General features: G+C 43.9%; 1 protein-coding gene across 1 annotated transcript; it reads right to left on the bottom strand.

Moving 5' to 3' along the window:
- Window positions 1–1,767: 1,767 nt before the first annotated feature.
- On the bottom strand, window positions 1,768–12,490 carry LOC149344939 (uncharacterized). Its single transcript, XM_089547322.1, has 2 exons — window positions 12,480–12,490; window positions 1,768–2,731 (listed from the first exon to the last, which is right to left on the bottom strand). The coding sequence occupies exons 1-2, from the start codon at window positions 12,488–12,490 to the stop codon at window positions 1,768–1,770; spliced, it is 975 nt and encodes a 324-aa protein (XP_089403448.1).
- Between the last annotated feature and the right edge of the window lie 2,215 nt (window positions 12,491–14,705).

Here is a 14,705-nt window from a genome sequence, read left to right as displayed (position 1 = left end):
TAGTTTACGAAGAAGCTTATTATGGCAGACCATGTCAAATGCTTTGGAGTAATCTATAAATATTGCATCGATTTGATCACGGTTATTTAAAGCGGAAGCGATGTCGTGAGTAAATTCAATGAGCTGAGTGACAGTGGAAAAACCAGATCGAAAACCGTGCTGACAGTGTGACAGTAGATTATGACAAGTTAAGAACTGAACAAGGTGCTTGTGAATAATGTGCTCAAGAAGCTTGCAGCAAGTGGAAATTAGGGAGGTCGGTCGGTAATTACTAATTCGTTGTTTATCGCCAGATTTAAACACCGGGATTTCCTTATTTTCCAAGCCCGGGGAACGGAGGATGTGTCCAGTGATTTGTTGAAAATCACTGTAAGGTAACGGGCACTCCATTCCGAGTACCTCTTTAAAAACATGTTAGGTATGGCGTCTGGTCCCGCACTTTTAGTTGTGTCAATTTTTACTAACAGATTGTGAACCCCAGGGTAACTTACTTCGAGGTTGGGTAACTGGTGTTCCGAGCTATGAATGAAGGGAGGATTGGTACCATCATCAAGATGAAAGACAGAGTGAAAGTAGCTATTGAAGGCTTCAGAAATGGTTACGGGATCAGTGCAAGGCTGCTCGTTGATAATGAAAGATACAGAGTCATGGGAAGAGGGTAATATTGTTTCCAAAATTTCGATGGGTTCTCTTTCATGAATGTTGACAGTGTTGTGTTGAAGTAAAAGTGTTTAGCTTGTGTCATTTTTGTCTTTAGCTCCGACTTCAGTGAAAGTGGTAGTGAATCGCGGCTTTCGTTTCCTGGCCGGCTGCGCTTGCGCAAGCGCTTGATGCGTCTTATGAGATGAATTATGTCTCTTGTGTACCACGGATGCTTTGGGTTATGTTTCACACATTTTGTGGGGACGAAATGAAGCACACAGCTATGTATTAAATTATAAAACTGCTCTAATAAAGCATCAACACCACACGTTTCACTGTCTGTCACGAAATCTCCCAAAGACGACGCTAGCAGTTCAGTAATAGCACGGTCGTTGGCACGGGTAAAATCTTTAACAATATTGAAATTCGGCTTATGGGGCTCACAAACCACATTAAATTGCATGAAAACACACTTGTGATCTGACAGTCCGTCGACTACATCGCACTGAAATCCGTATTGCAGCAACTGTTCATTAACAAAAACAAGGTCAAGAACAGAGTTTACTCGAGTTGGACATTCAACGACTTGTGTTAAATCATATGATATAGCCATATTAGGGATTCACAAACAACCTTCTCACGACCTGTTGAAATTAACAACTTCCAATCGATACAAGGAGCATTGAAATCACCTGTAATGGTCATTTTATACTTGTGGAGCCTGTGTTCCGCTATGTATTCTGTAATGTGCGAGAAAATATTTTCCGAACCGGGCGGACGGTACACAGCACCCACGACTGTCACGAAACCAGAAATGTTTAGCCGGCACCAAACAGACTCAGTATTCGGAAGTTCTGGCAATACAAAAATTTCAATGCCCCTTCTAACGAACAGAGCTACGCCCCCTCCTCTAGCAAACTGCCTGTCGTTTCTGATCACCGATTAATCTGGAGGCAAAAATTCTACATCTGATATGGAGTTGTCCAACCATGTTTCTGTTACGCAAATAACTGACGGAGTGTAACATTCTACAAGCCAATTGAAATCTTCAATCTTATTAAGCAAGCTTCTAGCATTTAAGTTCAAAAGAGTCAGTTTCTGCTTTTCTTTCTGCTCATTAACGAGTCACTCTGTGTCCCTAGGCACTGCAGCACGTGCAGCCTTGACAAGCCTTTTGGAAACATCATCCCAAGTGTAACGAACACTGTCGACTATCAGGGAATCGTATTGCAACCTATACTTATCTGCTTCTTTGCGGATATCAACCGAGTTGTCCCAGAGAGCCTTCCTAATGTGCCGTACACGCGCAGAAAAGTCTTCGCTAATGTGCGTATCAGATCCTTTTAGTTTTCTGGCGTTTTTAAGGATGGAAAGCTTGGTTCTAAAGTCTAGCAGTTTAAAAATGACAGGTCTCCTCTTTTCAGTTGTTTGCTTGCCAAGCCTGTGACAGCGTTCAATACCTTCACATTGGATTCCAAGTTTGGAATACAGTAACTCCGATACAGAAGCCAATAGCCCCTCAGAAGTTTCATTTGATGGTTCCTTCAAGCCATAGATGATTAAGTTATTCCTACGGGATCGGTTTTCCAGGTCATCATTTTTGCGGTCAAGTTTGGTAATGACATCTTTAAGATTCTCAACAGTTATCTCAAGATCATGAACACGCTGAAGAGCGTCGTTAGCAGTTGAAGCCAACGCCTCTATGTGCGTAATACGCTGTTCAAAGGTAGCCATTCTAGAGTTGAGCGCGGAAAGCTCTGCGCTGATTCGTGCTTGTCCAGCTAGCAGCTCCGTTAGCATTTCCTCTGACTTTGGGCCTGGATTTGTCTCGACATCGCCGGACAGTTGCAACAAAATTCTTAACGAATGCAGTAGGCAAGAAAAAATACACACAAAGTGCTGAGGGTCTGGCAGCAGCAATAAGAAACGATCATCGCTCCTATAACATTTGAAAGCGTATTTGTGGCCTACCTGCAAAATGAAGCACACGTGTTTGCAAGAACCGTTCGCCATGCCGCTGCCAGACCCACTGAAGAGGATTGGCCGGTGTGTTGCTTTTATATCCCGTCGGGTCCGTGTCGATGACGTTCTGGGGTTGTGCCATGCGTGGTCGAGACAAGCGAGATCGACGGAAGATGAGGTTATGGTTGCATTGCCATCTATCAGTTGACAGCAGGAACTGAATGGAGGGCCCGTGAGCGTGCATTTTCCATGAAGGAAGCTTGAAGAAGAAGCATTGCTCAGGATGTATGGTCCAGCGATGCTTGCGGCTATCTGCAAAATGAAGCACACGTGTTTGCAAGAACCGTTCGCCATGCCGCTGCCAGACCCACTGAAGAGGATTGGCTGGTGTGTTGCTTTTATATCCCGTCGGGTCCGTGTCGATGACGTTCCGGGGTTGTGCCATGCGTGGTCGAGACAAGCGAGATCGACGGAAGATGAGGTTATGGTTGCATTGCCATCTATCGGTTGACAGCAGGAACTGAATGGAGGGCCCGTGAGCGTGCATTTTCCATGAAGGAAGCTTGAAGAAGAAGCATTGCTCAGGAAGTATGGTCCAGCGATGCTTGCGGCTATCTGCAAAATGAAGCACACGTGTTTGCAAGAACCGTTCGCCATGCCGCTGCCAGACCCACTGAAGAGGATTGGCCGGTGTGTTGCTTTTATATCCCGTCGGGTCCGTGTCGATGACGTTCCGGGGTTGTGCCATGCGTGGTCGAGACAAGCGAGATCGACGGAAGATGAGGTTATGGTTGCATTGCCATCTATCGGTTGACAGCAGGAACTGAATGGAGGGCCCGTGAGCGTGCATTTTCCATGAAGGAAGCTTGAAGAAGAAGCATTGCTCAGGAAGTATGGTCCAGCGATGCTTGCGGCTATCAGCAAAATGAAGCACACGTGTTTGCAAGAACCGTTCGCCATGCCGCTGCCAGACCCACTCTGATAGTGAAGGAATCGTATTCTTAGCAGTAAGAAACACACATAACACCAAGACACACACACACAGGACACCCGCTAGACTTCAACTATCTTTACTGGACACTTGTACGACATAAATATGTATCACTGAGTACACGTAGGTGCCTCGTCATCGGCAACAGGTCTAACTACGCCCTGCCCTCTCCTGCAAGGCATACGGTTGCGCCGATAAACAATCTCTTTTTCTGCCAACGCCAGGGAGGGAGTGCTTACACACGTCACCCGCCTCTTGAATACAAAAGACTTCGATAATTTCTCTTTCTTTTTTCTCGGCTCCCAGGCCTTTTTTATTCAAGAGGCGGGTGACATGTGTGTAAGCACTCCCTCCCTGGCATTGGCAGAAAAAGGGATTGTTTATCGGCGCAACCGTATGCCTTGGAGGAGAGGGGAGGGCGTAGTTAGACCTGTTGCCGATGACGAGGCACCTGCGTGTGCTCAGTGATACATATTTATGTCATACAAGTGTCCAGTAAAGATAGTTGAAGTCTAGCGGGTGTCCTGTGTGTGTGTGTCTTGGTGTTGTGTGTGTTCTTACCACTAACAACATGATTCCTTCAAGCCGTTACCAACTAGCCCAACTTAATGTTTTAACGAAGTTTCTGGTAGTGAAAAGGCTCATTAATAAAAATTAGCTAACCAGCTTACTACGTAAGACTCTTCACATGTTTTCTGGTGCCTGCCAACACTGGTAATACTATGCTGAAAAAGCCAAACATTCATCTCAAAATACCTGTTTTTTGAAAATTACTTAGTCTTCCCTCAAAACACCTCGTATATATGTAAGAAAAACCTAACGGGATTTAATTGACGACGTTTTGGTTGGAGGGCCAGCCGTTTTCAAGTGTACTACAGCATTTGAAGCACAGAGCTTTTGTTTCGAATGCTGTACTATACTCGAAAAAGGCTGGTCCTCCAGCCGAAACATCGTGAATTAAAACCTGTTATGTTTTTCAATTTCTGTGTGTCAGTCATTGTTACTAAGAGGGAACTGAGGGGAAGTGTGCCGAAGGCAATATTCTGTTCCTCTATTGTTCTCCATAAAATATTTTGATGCATCATGCATGTGTTGTAGCGCGTATGTACACTTGTGCACAATAAATGTAATAATTTGCATTTTGCTTCTATTATTCTTTAAGCACTCCAGGATAGTGTTCACGAAATGATTTTGAAGTGATAAAACTATGTTGGTAAAAGTGTTGTACTCTGTAGTTAACACACACTTTTCCAAAAGATGTAGGAATTATACTTTCTTCGTACTTGAGTCTTTTGAATAACGGTGGCCAATTGTCGGAAGACCGTTGATAGGGTGTTGGTAGACATTGTCGGTATGTGGTTGGTAAGAAGTGTAAAGACTTTCTATGTACTTGAGTCTTTTGGATAACGGTGGCCAATTGTCGGAAGACCGTCTATAGGGTGTTGGTAGACATTGTCGTTATGTGGTTGATAAGAAGTGTATAGACTTTCTATGTACTTGAGTCTTTTGGATAACGGCGGCCAATTGTCGGAAGACCGTTAATAGGGTGTTGGTAGACATTGCCGGTATGTGGTTGATAAGAAGTGTATAGACTTTCTATGTACTTGAGTCTTTTGGATAACGGTGGCCAATTGTCGGAAGACCGTTAATAGGGTGTTGGTAGACATTGTCGGTAAGGGGTCAGTAGGAAGTGTATAGAAACTCGATAAGGCGATGATAGGAAGTATAAAGACTTTCTATGTACTTGAGTCTTTTGGATATCGGTGGCCAATTGTCGGAAGATGGTTGATAGGTTGTTACTACAATGTACAAAGGCGTTTAAAAGACTTTCTATTCAATGTTGATAGATTCTATTAACGAAAGACTTTCTAAAGAATGTTACTAAAAATTTTTGTAAGCGTGATAAGCGAGTTCAAGCATGAACTGCCCCCCTCCCCCACCACCCTGGACGCGAAGCTCTTCAAGCTAGCAGCTACGCCAGTTTGGGGAAGCTGCGCCCATTCGACGGACGCCACAGGCAACACGGGCGACACAATTGACTGGGGCGACGCCATGCTGCCGATAGACGGTGCATCACAACCTCGCAACAGGCTTCCGCAGAAATGTGTTCATGCGGGCTTTGTCTATTAATTTGAGGACTGATTGAAAAACTCTGTGTACTTTATGAATGTCAGTTTAAAGTTTATCTGTTCTAAATTTCTCTGTTGGTAGATTGAAAAATAGTCCTAGACGGCTCAATTATTTCACGGACTATTTGCTGTGCTCCTGCAGCCCTTTTTGGACGAGAACGCTCAACCTTTCACATTGCTGAAAACAGCTTGTGAGATGGAGTACAAGACGTTATAGGCAAAAATTTAATTCGTTTCTCTAAATGCTGCCCGCAAGATTCATGTTTTTTAGTAGAAATCCAAGAAAAATTTAGCACTTATAGTGCTTGAGAATAATCACAATCATTGCAAGATAGTGTAAATATTTATTAAATTTCATAATACTAAAGTCAATTTGCTAGCAGTTTTTAGCATATCGTCCAAAGGCACTCACAGCCTCCAGCCTACCTTCGACTGAACGCCGAGCGTGACTTTCGTTGCCTTATGACGCTTTTGAGCAGTAACTGAGTCTCTTCCAGTGTCCGTGTGTTCAGCGCTACCAGCACATTCATTTGTAGTCGTACCAGTGCTCTGCTTTTAGGGGAAAACTTGTTTCGGGATTCAGAATATATTTTAGGCTCTTTAAGTGTTTCGGTGTATTTGTCTTACGCGATAAATGACAGGTTACAAGCTACACTTATCAATGCTAGTCGTTCTTCCAGAATTTTCACAAGCCGGAACCCTTCATGATGATGATGACTGTGATGGGTTCCGGGTCATGAGAATTCTGGAAGAACGACCTAGTATTGGTAAGTGTAGCTTGTCACCTGTCATTTATCACGTAAAAGAAATACACTGGAGTGAAAAGCATCTGCACTGATAACGCAACTTCGGGGCTGTGCCCATGCTATGGTTTATTTGTGCATTTGCTTCTGAAATGCCCGTTTAGCCTCTGCAGTCTCAGTAAAATTGGCCTGTGTATCCAAAAGGAGGGGGGAAAGGGCGCGGAGGAAATATACTATGCGGCCAACACTACTTCAAACATCATTCATTCTGACGGCAAAAAAGTACCTATCTCTAGTACAACAGCGTACCGTTGCCTAGTCTAATTCAGTATCGGAGGTGAAATCATTGCCGTATTTCATTCGGCGTATTGACCTTTCTACAACGTCATAATTGAAAGCGGAAGCTATAGTAACGGTCATAATTAAAGCTAAAGTTCATAATTTAAGTACTGAAAGTTCATGAAAGTAAGTAATAGCTAAACTAATAACTGAAGCGAAAGTTGGAGAGCCGAAATACCACCTTATCCAACAGAACGGAATCCCCCCAGTGGAAGTTTTTTTTTAACAATGTAGAGTGGGCATATTCGTTATTTAGAACACGTTCAACACAACTGTCACAATTAGTCATTAAAGACCCAAGGCAAAATATTTCTTTGTTTAGACCAATTTTTTAATACACATCCTGTGACAAGAAGCTTCCACAGTTTTGCGCCACCTAGACCAGCGGAGAAATTCAGGAGAAAGGACGGATATAGATCAGAGAACAGTTATTCGCAAACGATTCTCCAGAAAAAAAAATCCTAAGCAATCGGTAGGTGGTATTAACAAGAGCTGTTGTCGAGCTAGTTGGTGATCGTCTACATAAGCCAGGTTATATTGCTCTAAAGCTACGACAAATAAGAGAAGAACGCAAGCACAGGACGAGCGCCAACTATCAACTGATTTATTCAGGGATCGAGCCCCTAAATATAGAAAAAACCCGCGCATGTGCGCTTGGTACATTCACGACATGCCCTGAAACCCGGTAGATGGCAGGTATTCGAAGCAACAATAAACAAGCGCCTAGAAAGTTCTCGAAGGCACTTGTACAAATTCCGAACAAACATGTTGGCTTATACAAGATGACGAGGACAACATTGCAGACTGAAGATGTCGTACGAATTATTTCCGAACAGTTAGAAAAAAAAAACTTAAGAGTGTGACGGTGCAAGCGCTATGCGTCTTGATACAGGACGATATCAAGAGGATTCTGATATAGACCGGTTAGATTGAGAAGAAGCGAAAAAAAAACGTCGCTCGTCATCCAGCAACAGTTTTGGACGCAATACCGAACGGACAAATCGCATTCCCTGGTAAACAACCATGGAAGACTGATTACAATATCGTATTGAAAATTGAAAAATTTCGAGCAACCTAGCGAAATGAGCCTGTTCTACAAAGCCTATAATGAAAATGATCGCACTAGGTCTAATAGGCCTCCAACAGTGACACCTGTGCTGCATAGAGTGGCAATGCAGGCCATCAGGGACCAGCTGGAAGGTTGAAGTGGAGACGCTGAGGTATCGGAAGTACCGCAGAAAGGTTTGAGACAAGGTGGATGATTATTCTACAAATTATTTGCACTCTCCCAATGCATCGAAATTCCTACAAGTGAAGAATGAGGGCTCTGAATGCCATGTTTATACATCAAAGGGTTTGAATAATTGCGACAATGTAAACCACGCTTTCCTATAGCAAATTTTAGAAAAAGAAGGTGTGGGTAGTGAAACAATATGCTTGATCAAATAAATCTATAATCTTATTAATATTATTATTAATCTATAAGGAGAGGAGCGCAGCACTGGTTTGGCAAGAAGCTGAAGGTCAAGCTACAATTAAGGCCAAAGGTTAACTTAGGCAGGGATTCCTGTTTTCGCCACTTTTCATAGTCTACTTCAGGGTGACTCAGCGGAATCTAGAAATGAGCAGATTAGGGTTTACTCTGTCAGGACCTCAAACGCGCTACTGCATGAAGTCGCTAACCAGGGCTGATGTGTTTCAAGGATACTGTTCTAGCTGAAAACAGGAAATACCAGGTTATTTGGCGACAAGAGGCACATTTTTTAGGATTTAGATTTTTGTGCAGAAAAATTGTGAGTTACGTTTATAATAATGAGCCCGGGACAATTACGCTGCAAAATTTGGCATTATCTGAAGTTAGGGCTGAGAAGTAGTGCATGAATAAAATATTGCAGAGACCACATACAAGACGACAGGAGGAAATAACGAAAAAGTGAAAAGAAATGGAGCTGCCAAGAAGCATCGGGCACTGGGATGTAATAGGTAGGCCATTTTGAACATTTACGGATCATTTTTTATTTCAGATTTGCATGCTTATATGGTATATATATAGCAGGTGTAATACTCTAAACTTCAAGTAGGGCTCCCTATAACTACATAATCAGAATATAATACACCAGCGCATGCACAACAATCCGAGGTGAAAATGAAAAATAAACAAACGAAAATGACAAACAAATGTACAGTAAATGAATGTGAAAAAGAACCTCTCAGGACCAACACTTATCAAACACCTAAGGATTCAAACATGCGGTCTTTTAACATTTTTTTAACTTGTGCAATGACAATGGTGATTTCAATAAAGGGGTTAGTTATTCAAATTACAGACAGCAAAGAAAGATGCTTTTTGCTTGCCATAATTAGACCGTGTTTTTGGTAATAAGATATTGCGCTACACAACAAAACGTGCCATATTATTAGTAGTAAATATAGTTTCAGAGAAATAATTATCATTATTATATTTATTGGTGACTTTAAAAAGAAAAATGAGGACCTCTGATTTGTGTAATCACTGATAGCGCAGGATATGCAGTTACTGGAACAAAGGTGCAGATGGTTGGGTAAACGAAGAGAAAGTGATGATACTGAGCGTTTTTTTTTTTTTGCGTATAGTTAAGTCTAGATAGATGGGTTCTCTTCATGCTACCCCTTGAAGTAATACATTAATTAATATGGGAGTGTATACATGCATAATAACTGGAGAGCAATGCATTTCAACTGAAAAAGGGTTGTTTTCTGATCACAGCCTATACTCCACAACCAATTTTATTAACAACGCCGGCAATATAGTGATTAAACTTCAAATTTCAGTTCAACAATCACGCCTAGAAATCACGGCGCTGAGAGGGTTATTGCGTATGCCAGCCGAGCTCTTTCGCAGGCCGAGGACAATTACTCGACAACTGAAAAAGAGTGCCTCGCTGTCATCTGGGCCATCACCAAATTCCGGCCCTATCTGTACGGTCGCCCTTTTCGTGTCGTCACCGACCACCATTCGCTGTGCTGGCTCGCCAATATTAAGGATCCCGCAGGCCGCCTTGCTCGGTGGAGCCTTCGGCTACAGGAGTACGACGTCACCATCACCTACAAGTCCGGCCGCAAACATCATGATGCTGATGCTTGTCTCGAGCCCCTGTGGAGCCGGCACCGGGAGGCGAAAACGACGAAGAGGACGGCTTTCTTGGGGATGAGGACATCATCATCATTGGACACGGCAGATATGGCTGCTCGGCAGCGCAGTGATCCTCAGATTGGTCAGCTGATGGTGCACTTGGAAGGCCGCGAAGCTGCGGTGCCTCGCGTTTTCCAGCGCATGCTGCCGACGTTCAAGATAATGCACGGCGTATTGTACAAGCAGAACTTCGACAGCAGCCCGAGGTCGTGGCTCCTTGTTGTGCCGGAAGACCTGCGCTCCGAGGTCGCCCAAGCTTGCCACGACGATCCTACAGCTGGTCACCTTGGCTACAGCCGGACACTTTCACGTATTCGAGAACGGTACTACTGGCCGACACTTCCTAAGTACGTCCGTCACTACGTAAGAACTTGTCGAGAGTGTCAAAGGCGCAAAACAACGCCCATACGACCAGCTGGTCTTCTCCAAGCACACGACAAGCTCTTCGCTGCCGCCTTGCGGCATCCTTCAACCACCGTTGAGCCAATCCACGCTCCCGTTCGTCGTAGGTCTCTGCCGCTGGCTTGGCACCTTTAACTTCTCTACCTCTAGCTAAATACTTAGCGTAATTGGCAACGTAAGCCAGATGACCAAACGCTGTCAGTAGTCTACGAGACCGTCCCGACGGCGTAGAAGGTTCCGGCCGAATCGCTTCGTTCATAACGAGTAACTGCGAGGTGGCAGCGTTTATGCACGCGAGAGGGGCGCCGTCTCCCTTTCAAGCCGAAGGCGAGAGTCACTTGGTTATTCACGCGGACACAGCGCGCGGCTGCATCTGCGGCGAGTCACGTGGGACGTCACGTGGCTGACACACCTCCATTTCTCCACTTGAAGGTCAAATGTACAGCGCCGATGGCCTTGGCTTGACGAGGCTACTAGAGCTTTCGCTTTAAAAATAAAATAACATAAAATCGCAATATGATGGTAATATAAAACAGGCTGCTACGCTTACACGATGTCTTGGGGAGGCGGTTCCAGTCAATTGATGTGAGCAAAAAGAATAAATTAAAGGAGTTGCGGGGCTGGTATAAGTGAAAATATAAATGTTGTGAGCGCGATGGAATATAGAATGGACAAGTGCTGAATTTGCGGCGAGACAAGTGGAGGAGAAGCGATGGCAGGCGAAACTTGTGGGTTATTTATGCCGCAGCATTATCGATAGTATATAGACGAGGAGAACTCGATAGCTGCGAAAAAATATAAATGTCAGAAGAAGAAAAAGATAGCAAGATAGCACTGAAACAGAAAGTGCGAACGACAGAAAATACTTAGCGAACGAAGAAACTGCTGTACAAGCCGACGTTGGAGCTCTATAGAACGGCTACTACTAAAGTTTAAAGTGTAAACTTTTTTTGACAATGGCAAAGGAAGTCCTTTACGAGACTAGTGCTGGTTGCTTGAACATTAAATGCTGCCAGCGAAGATTCCACACCACGGATAAAAATTTGGTGTAGCTACATGCTAGATAAACAAACGCTAAAATATATTTCTATTCAATGGAATGAGTCCTAAGTGCACGATGCTGCCGCAGAAATCTGATATTCTCTTGTGTTCAGGAACAGCGAGAGCTTCCTCAACTTTAAAAAAGCAGAACCAAGTAGAATGCGATTACAATATTGACGGAGGAGAGACAGTAATGTAGTTAAGGCAGGGCGAAAACTATATTTTGATCCAAACAAATTTAGCATGCTAAGAATGGCTAGGTGACAGTTATCATCAGCCGCATACGGAGGGCAGCCCATTCATTGTCTGTGTACAAAGAGAGGCAACTGGGCAAAGAGCTATGCGCAAGGCTGCCAGGCGCACCTCCTTCCTGTCAAGTATTCTCGCGGACTGACGCAGTTACGGACGATCGCCCTTCCAGCGTGTTTTCGCTAAAAATAAATTTTCTTTTTGAGTATACCTAGTGCTTAAGGGAAGCCCGCCAGTAAATTTTAAACACATATAGGCTTCTTGAGACACGAGGACTGCAGATACAAGCTTGCTAACTTGTGTAAGAAGCGGCTATTGTTTTTGATCTCGCGTTTATACTGTTTGCGGGGACGATAATTAAAATCTTTTTTACAGGCACCAAGTTATACGTGTGAAAAAACTATCCAGCGCGAAAGTACAGGTGACGTTTGCCACAGCTCTTAAAAACCTTTTTGGAGGGCATTAATTTTATGTGGATTACATTAGTCGCTGAGGCCCAGATCAAATTGCAATAATTAGGTCTGGAACAAAATAAGGTATTATACTGTAACATCACATCACTACGTGTAGAATAGTCTTGTTCAGGCATATGAATCCAACTACTGGCGAGAGTTTTGCTAGGAAATCATTTGTATGTCCTTGCCAAGACAAGTTCTTCTGAAAAATGAAACCCCACGTTTTAATAGAAGACACGATTTCAATTGGAGTTGATTTTATCAAGGCAGTTTGATTTATTAATGGGTTTTTCTTATTTCTGGCCTGTAATAAAATTGCCTATGTCTGGTGGGCAGTTGTTTTCAAAGCATTACCTTCCGTCCATTTTGCTAGTTGAACAAGCATTTCGTTCGCATCACGAACTACGTGGTCTGTTCCTTTTCCTGAAAAAAATTCACTCGTATCGTCAGCATAAACGGCAAATTTCCCTGCTGAAGATGCACTAACAATGTGTGTGTGTGTGTGTGTGTGTGTGTGTGTGTGTGTGTGTGTGTGTGTGTGTGTGTGTGTGTGTGTGTGCGTGTGTGCGTGTGTGCGTGTGTGCGTGTGTGTGTGTGTGTGTGTGTGTGTGTGTGTGTGTGTGTGTGTGTGTGTGTGTGTGTGTGTGTGTGTGTGTGTGTGTTTAGCGCCACCACATGGACTAGCACTTTGGAAAAACGAGAGTTGCCAGGCAAGCGCCGAGTAGAACGTTGAAGGCAGAGCTGCAGAGCGGACATGTTCGCTGGCCGTCGCCGCTCATGGGGTCTGGAGCCATCTGCTATAAATGTGAGCCGCGCCTCGCGTCCACATATTAAAAAGATACGGCCCAAAACACTGCCTTGCGGCAAGCCACAAGAAACTGCTAATGGATCTGGGTATAAGCCACCTATATTTACTACTTCGCTTTCAGATATGAGCAGGTTAGCCACACAGCAACAAGTCGAATACTGTACCTTTACAAATAGCTTGCAAGTAGGTCATGATTGATGAGGTGAAATGCCCTTGAAAAATCCATGAGCACAGCAATGTCTTTTTCGATATAGTTCGAAATTGACAGTTTTTGTACAGGAAGCTCCGACTAACTCCTGAACCCTTCCCGGAAGCAGCCATGCTGGCAATAACTTATATGTCTTTGCTCAAATTTAGACAACATTTTTAGAAATATTTTTTAAGTGCCTTTGAGAGGACGGGTAATATGGCAACAGGTCGATTAGTGCCCATGTCGTTCTTATCTTTCTTCTAGGAACCGTTAGAGGAACAAATTGCATTTTGTGCGGGAATACTGCTTGCGTAAGACAAAAATTTAATGCTAATATGGGATATGTACTGTGCAAGGGAGCAAATAGCATGTTTCAAGGACGTTACTTGCATTACATCAATATTGAGAGCGCTGCTGTTGTTTAGGTTTCTTTACCTCTGTAAAGGAGCAAGAAAACTGAGCAGATATCGTAACGAACAGTTGTTAGATTGTTACTTACTCTCGCCTGGTCAGCAGAGCTCACTATGCGCTCATTAAAAGCATTGGCTACAGCTTTACCTGAAAAACACTTCCAATTTCGAGTTATTTCAAGAAGAGAGTTATTTTTAACGCTATAGCTTCAGGGTGAGTTTAGGTTCTTCCCTGAAGCATTTGTGCTTCCAGCAACAGAGCTCAATAAATTGATAAAATGGCGTTCTCCAACCCCTTTAAACTCCTTGTTTAAACGATTACGGTAAACTTCAAATTTCATAGGGTCGTCTGGACCTTTGTGTTTGAGAAACTTCCTAAACAGAGTGTTTTTTCTGTATTTTTTCTGCCAAGTCAGAGGTTATCCAGGTTGATGTATTCTTCTGTTTTGTTTCATGCCTACAAAAGGAAAACTGTCTGCCTATGGTTTATTAAGAATATTAAGAAACTGCCGGCAAGGTGCGCATGAATCCTTTGGTGCATACACACCATCCCGCGATGCTTGTGTTTTTTTTCGTAATTGAGAGAAGGTTTTGCTGTAATACGCTGTATTAAGCTTGCAGGTGAAGTTTAGTTTTTCTTGACTTGCTGAGTTTTGTTCTTGTCGCGCCAAAAGAACCGCGCCTTCAACAAGCCTGCGCGCATACCAACGCCTCGCAGCCCACGTCTCTTTGTGGCACATATGTACTGTGACCTTTTCTCTCCCGTGAGGGCTGGAGCAGCGAGCAACGGCGAAAACCATGGCGCAGGCGAGACGCAAAAGGTCACGGGGCATTGGCGCCGTGGAGTAAAGTGCGCTCGGGATCATTGCATTGCGCGTGGGGTTTTCAAAAGCGCGGGTCTTTCGGCGCGACATGGCAAAAATTGGTTGAGCCCCTGCGCCGAATGTGATCGGGCTTCCGGAATTCTAAAAACTGTTACGGCTATTACTAACGATCGGCGACAAGGCTCCAATTGCAACGGGGCGCCTTGCTGTAATAAATAAAAAGCTTATCAGAAACCAGTTACAGGGCACAAGGCCGATCCATGCACGCATGCTGGCTCACGAGGGAAAAACATGGCGGCCCCGAAAACATCGGTGAGACGGGACGATGCATCAACGATAGACTGCGTG

This window comes from Amblyomma mixtum, chromosome 5 (genome assembly GCF_055824585.1).
Source record: "Amblyomma mixtum isolate Tamu chromosome 5, ASM5582458v1, whole genome shotgun sequence".
NCBI lineage: Eukaryota > Metazoa > Arthropoda > Arachnida > Ixodida > Ixodidae > Amblyomma > Amblyomma mixtum.
The sequence above is the reverse complement of the archived record's forward strand: the minus strand, read 5'-3'. Positions and strand labels throughout refer to the sequence as shown.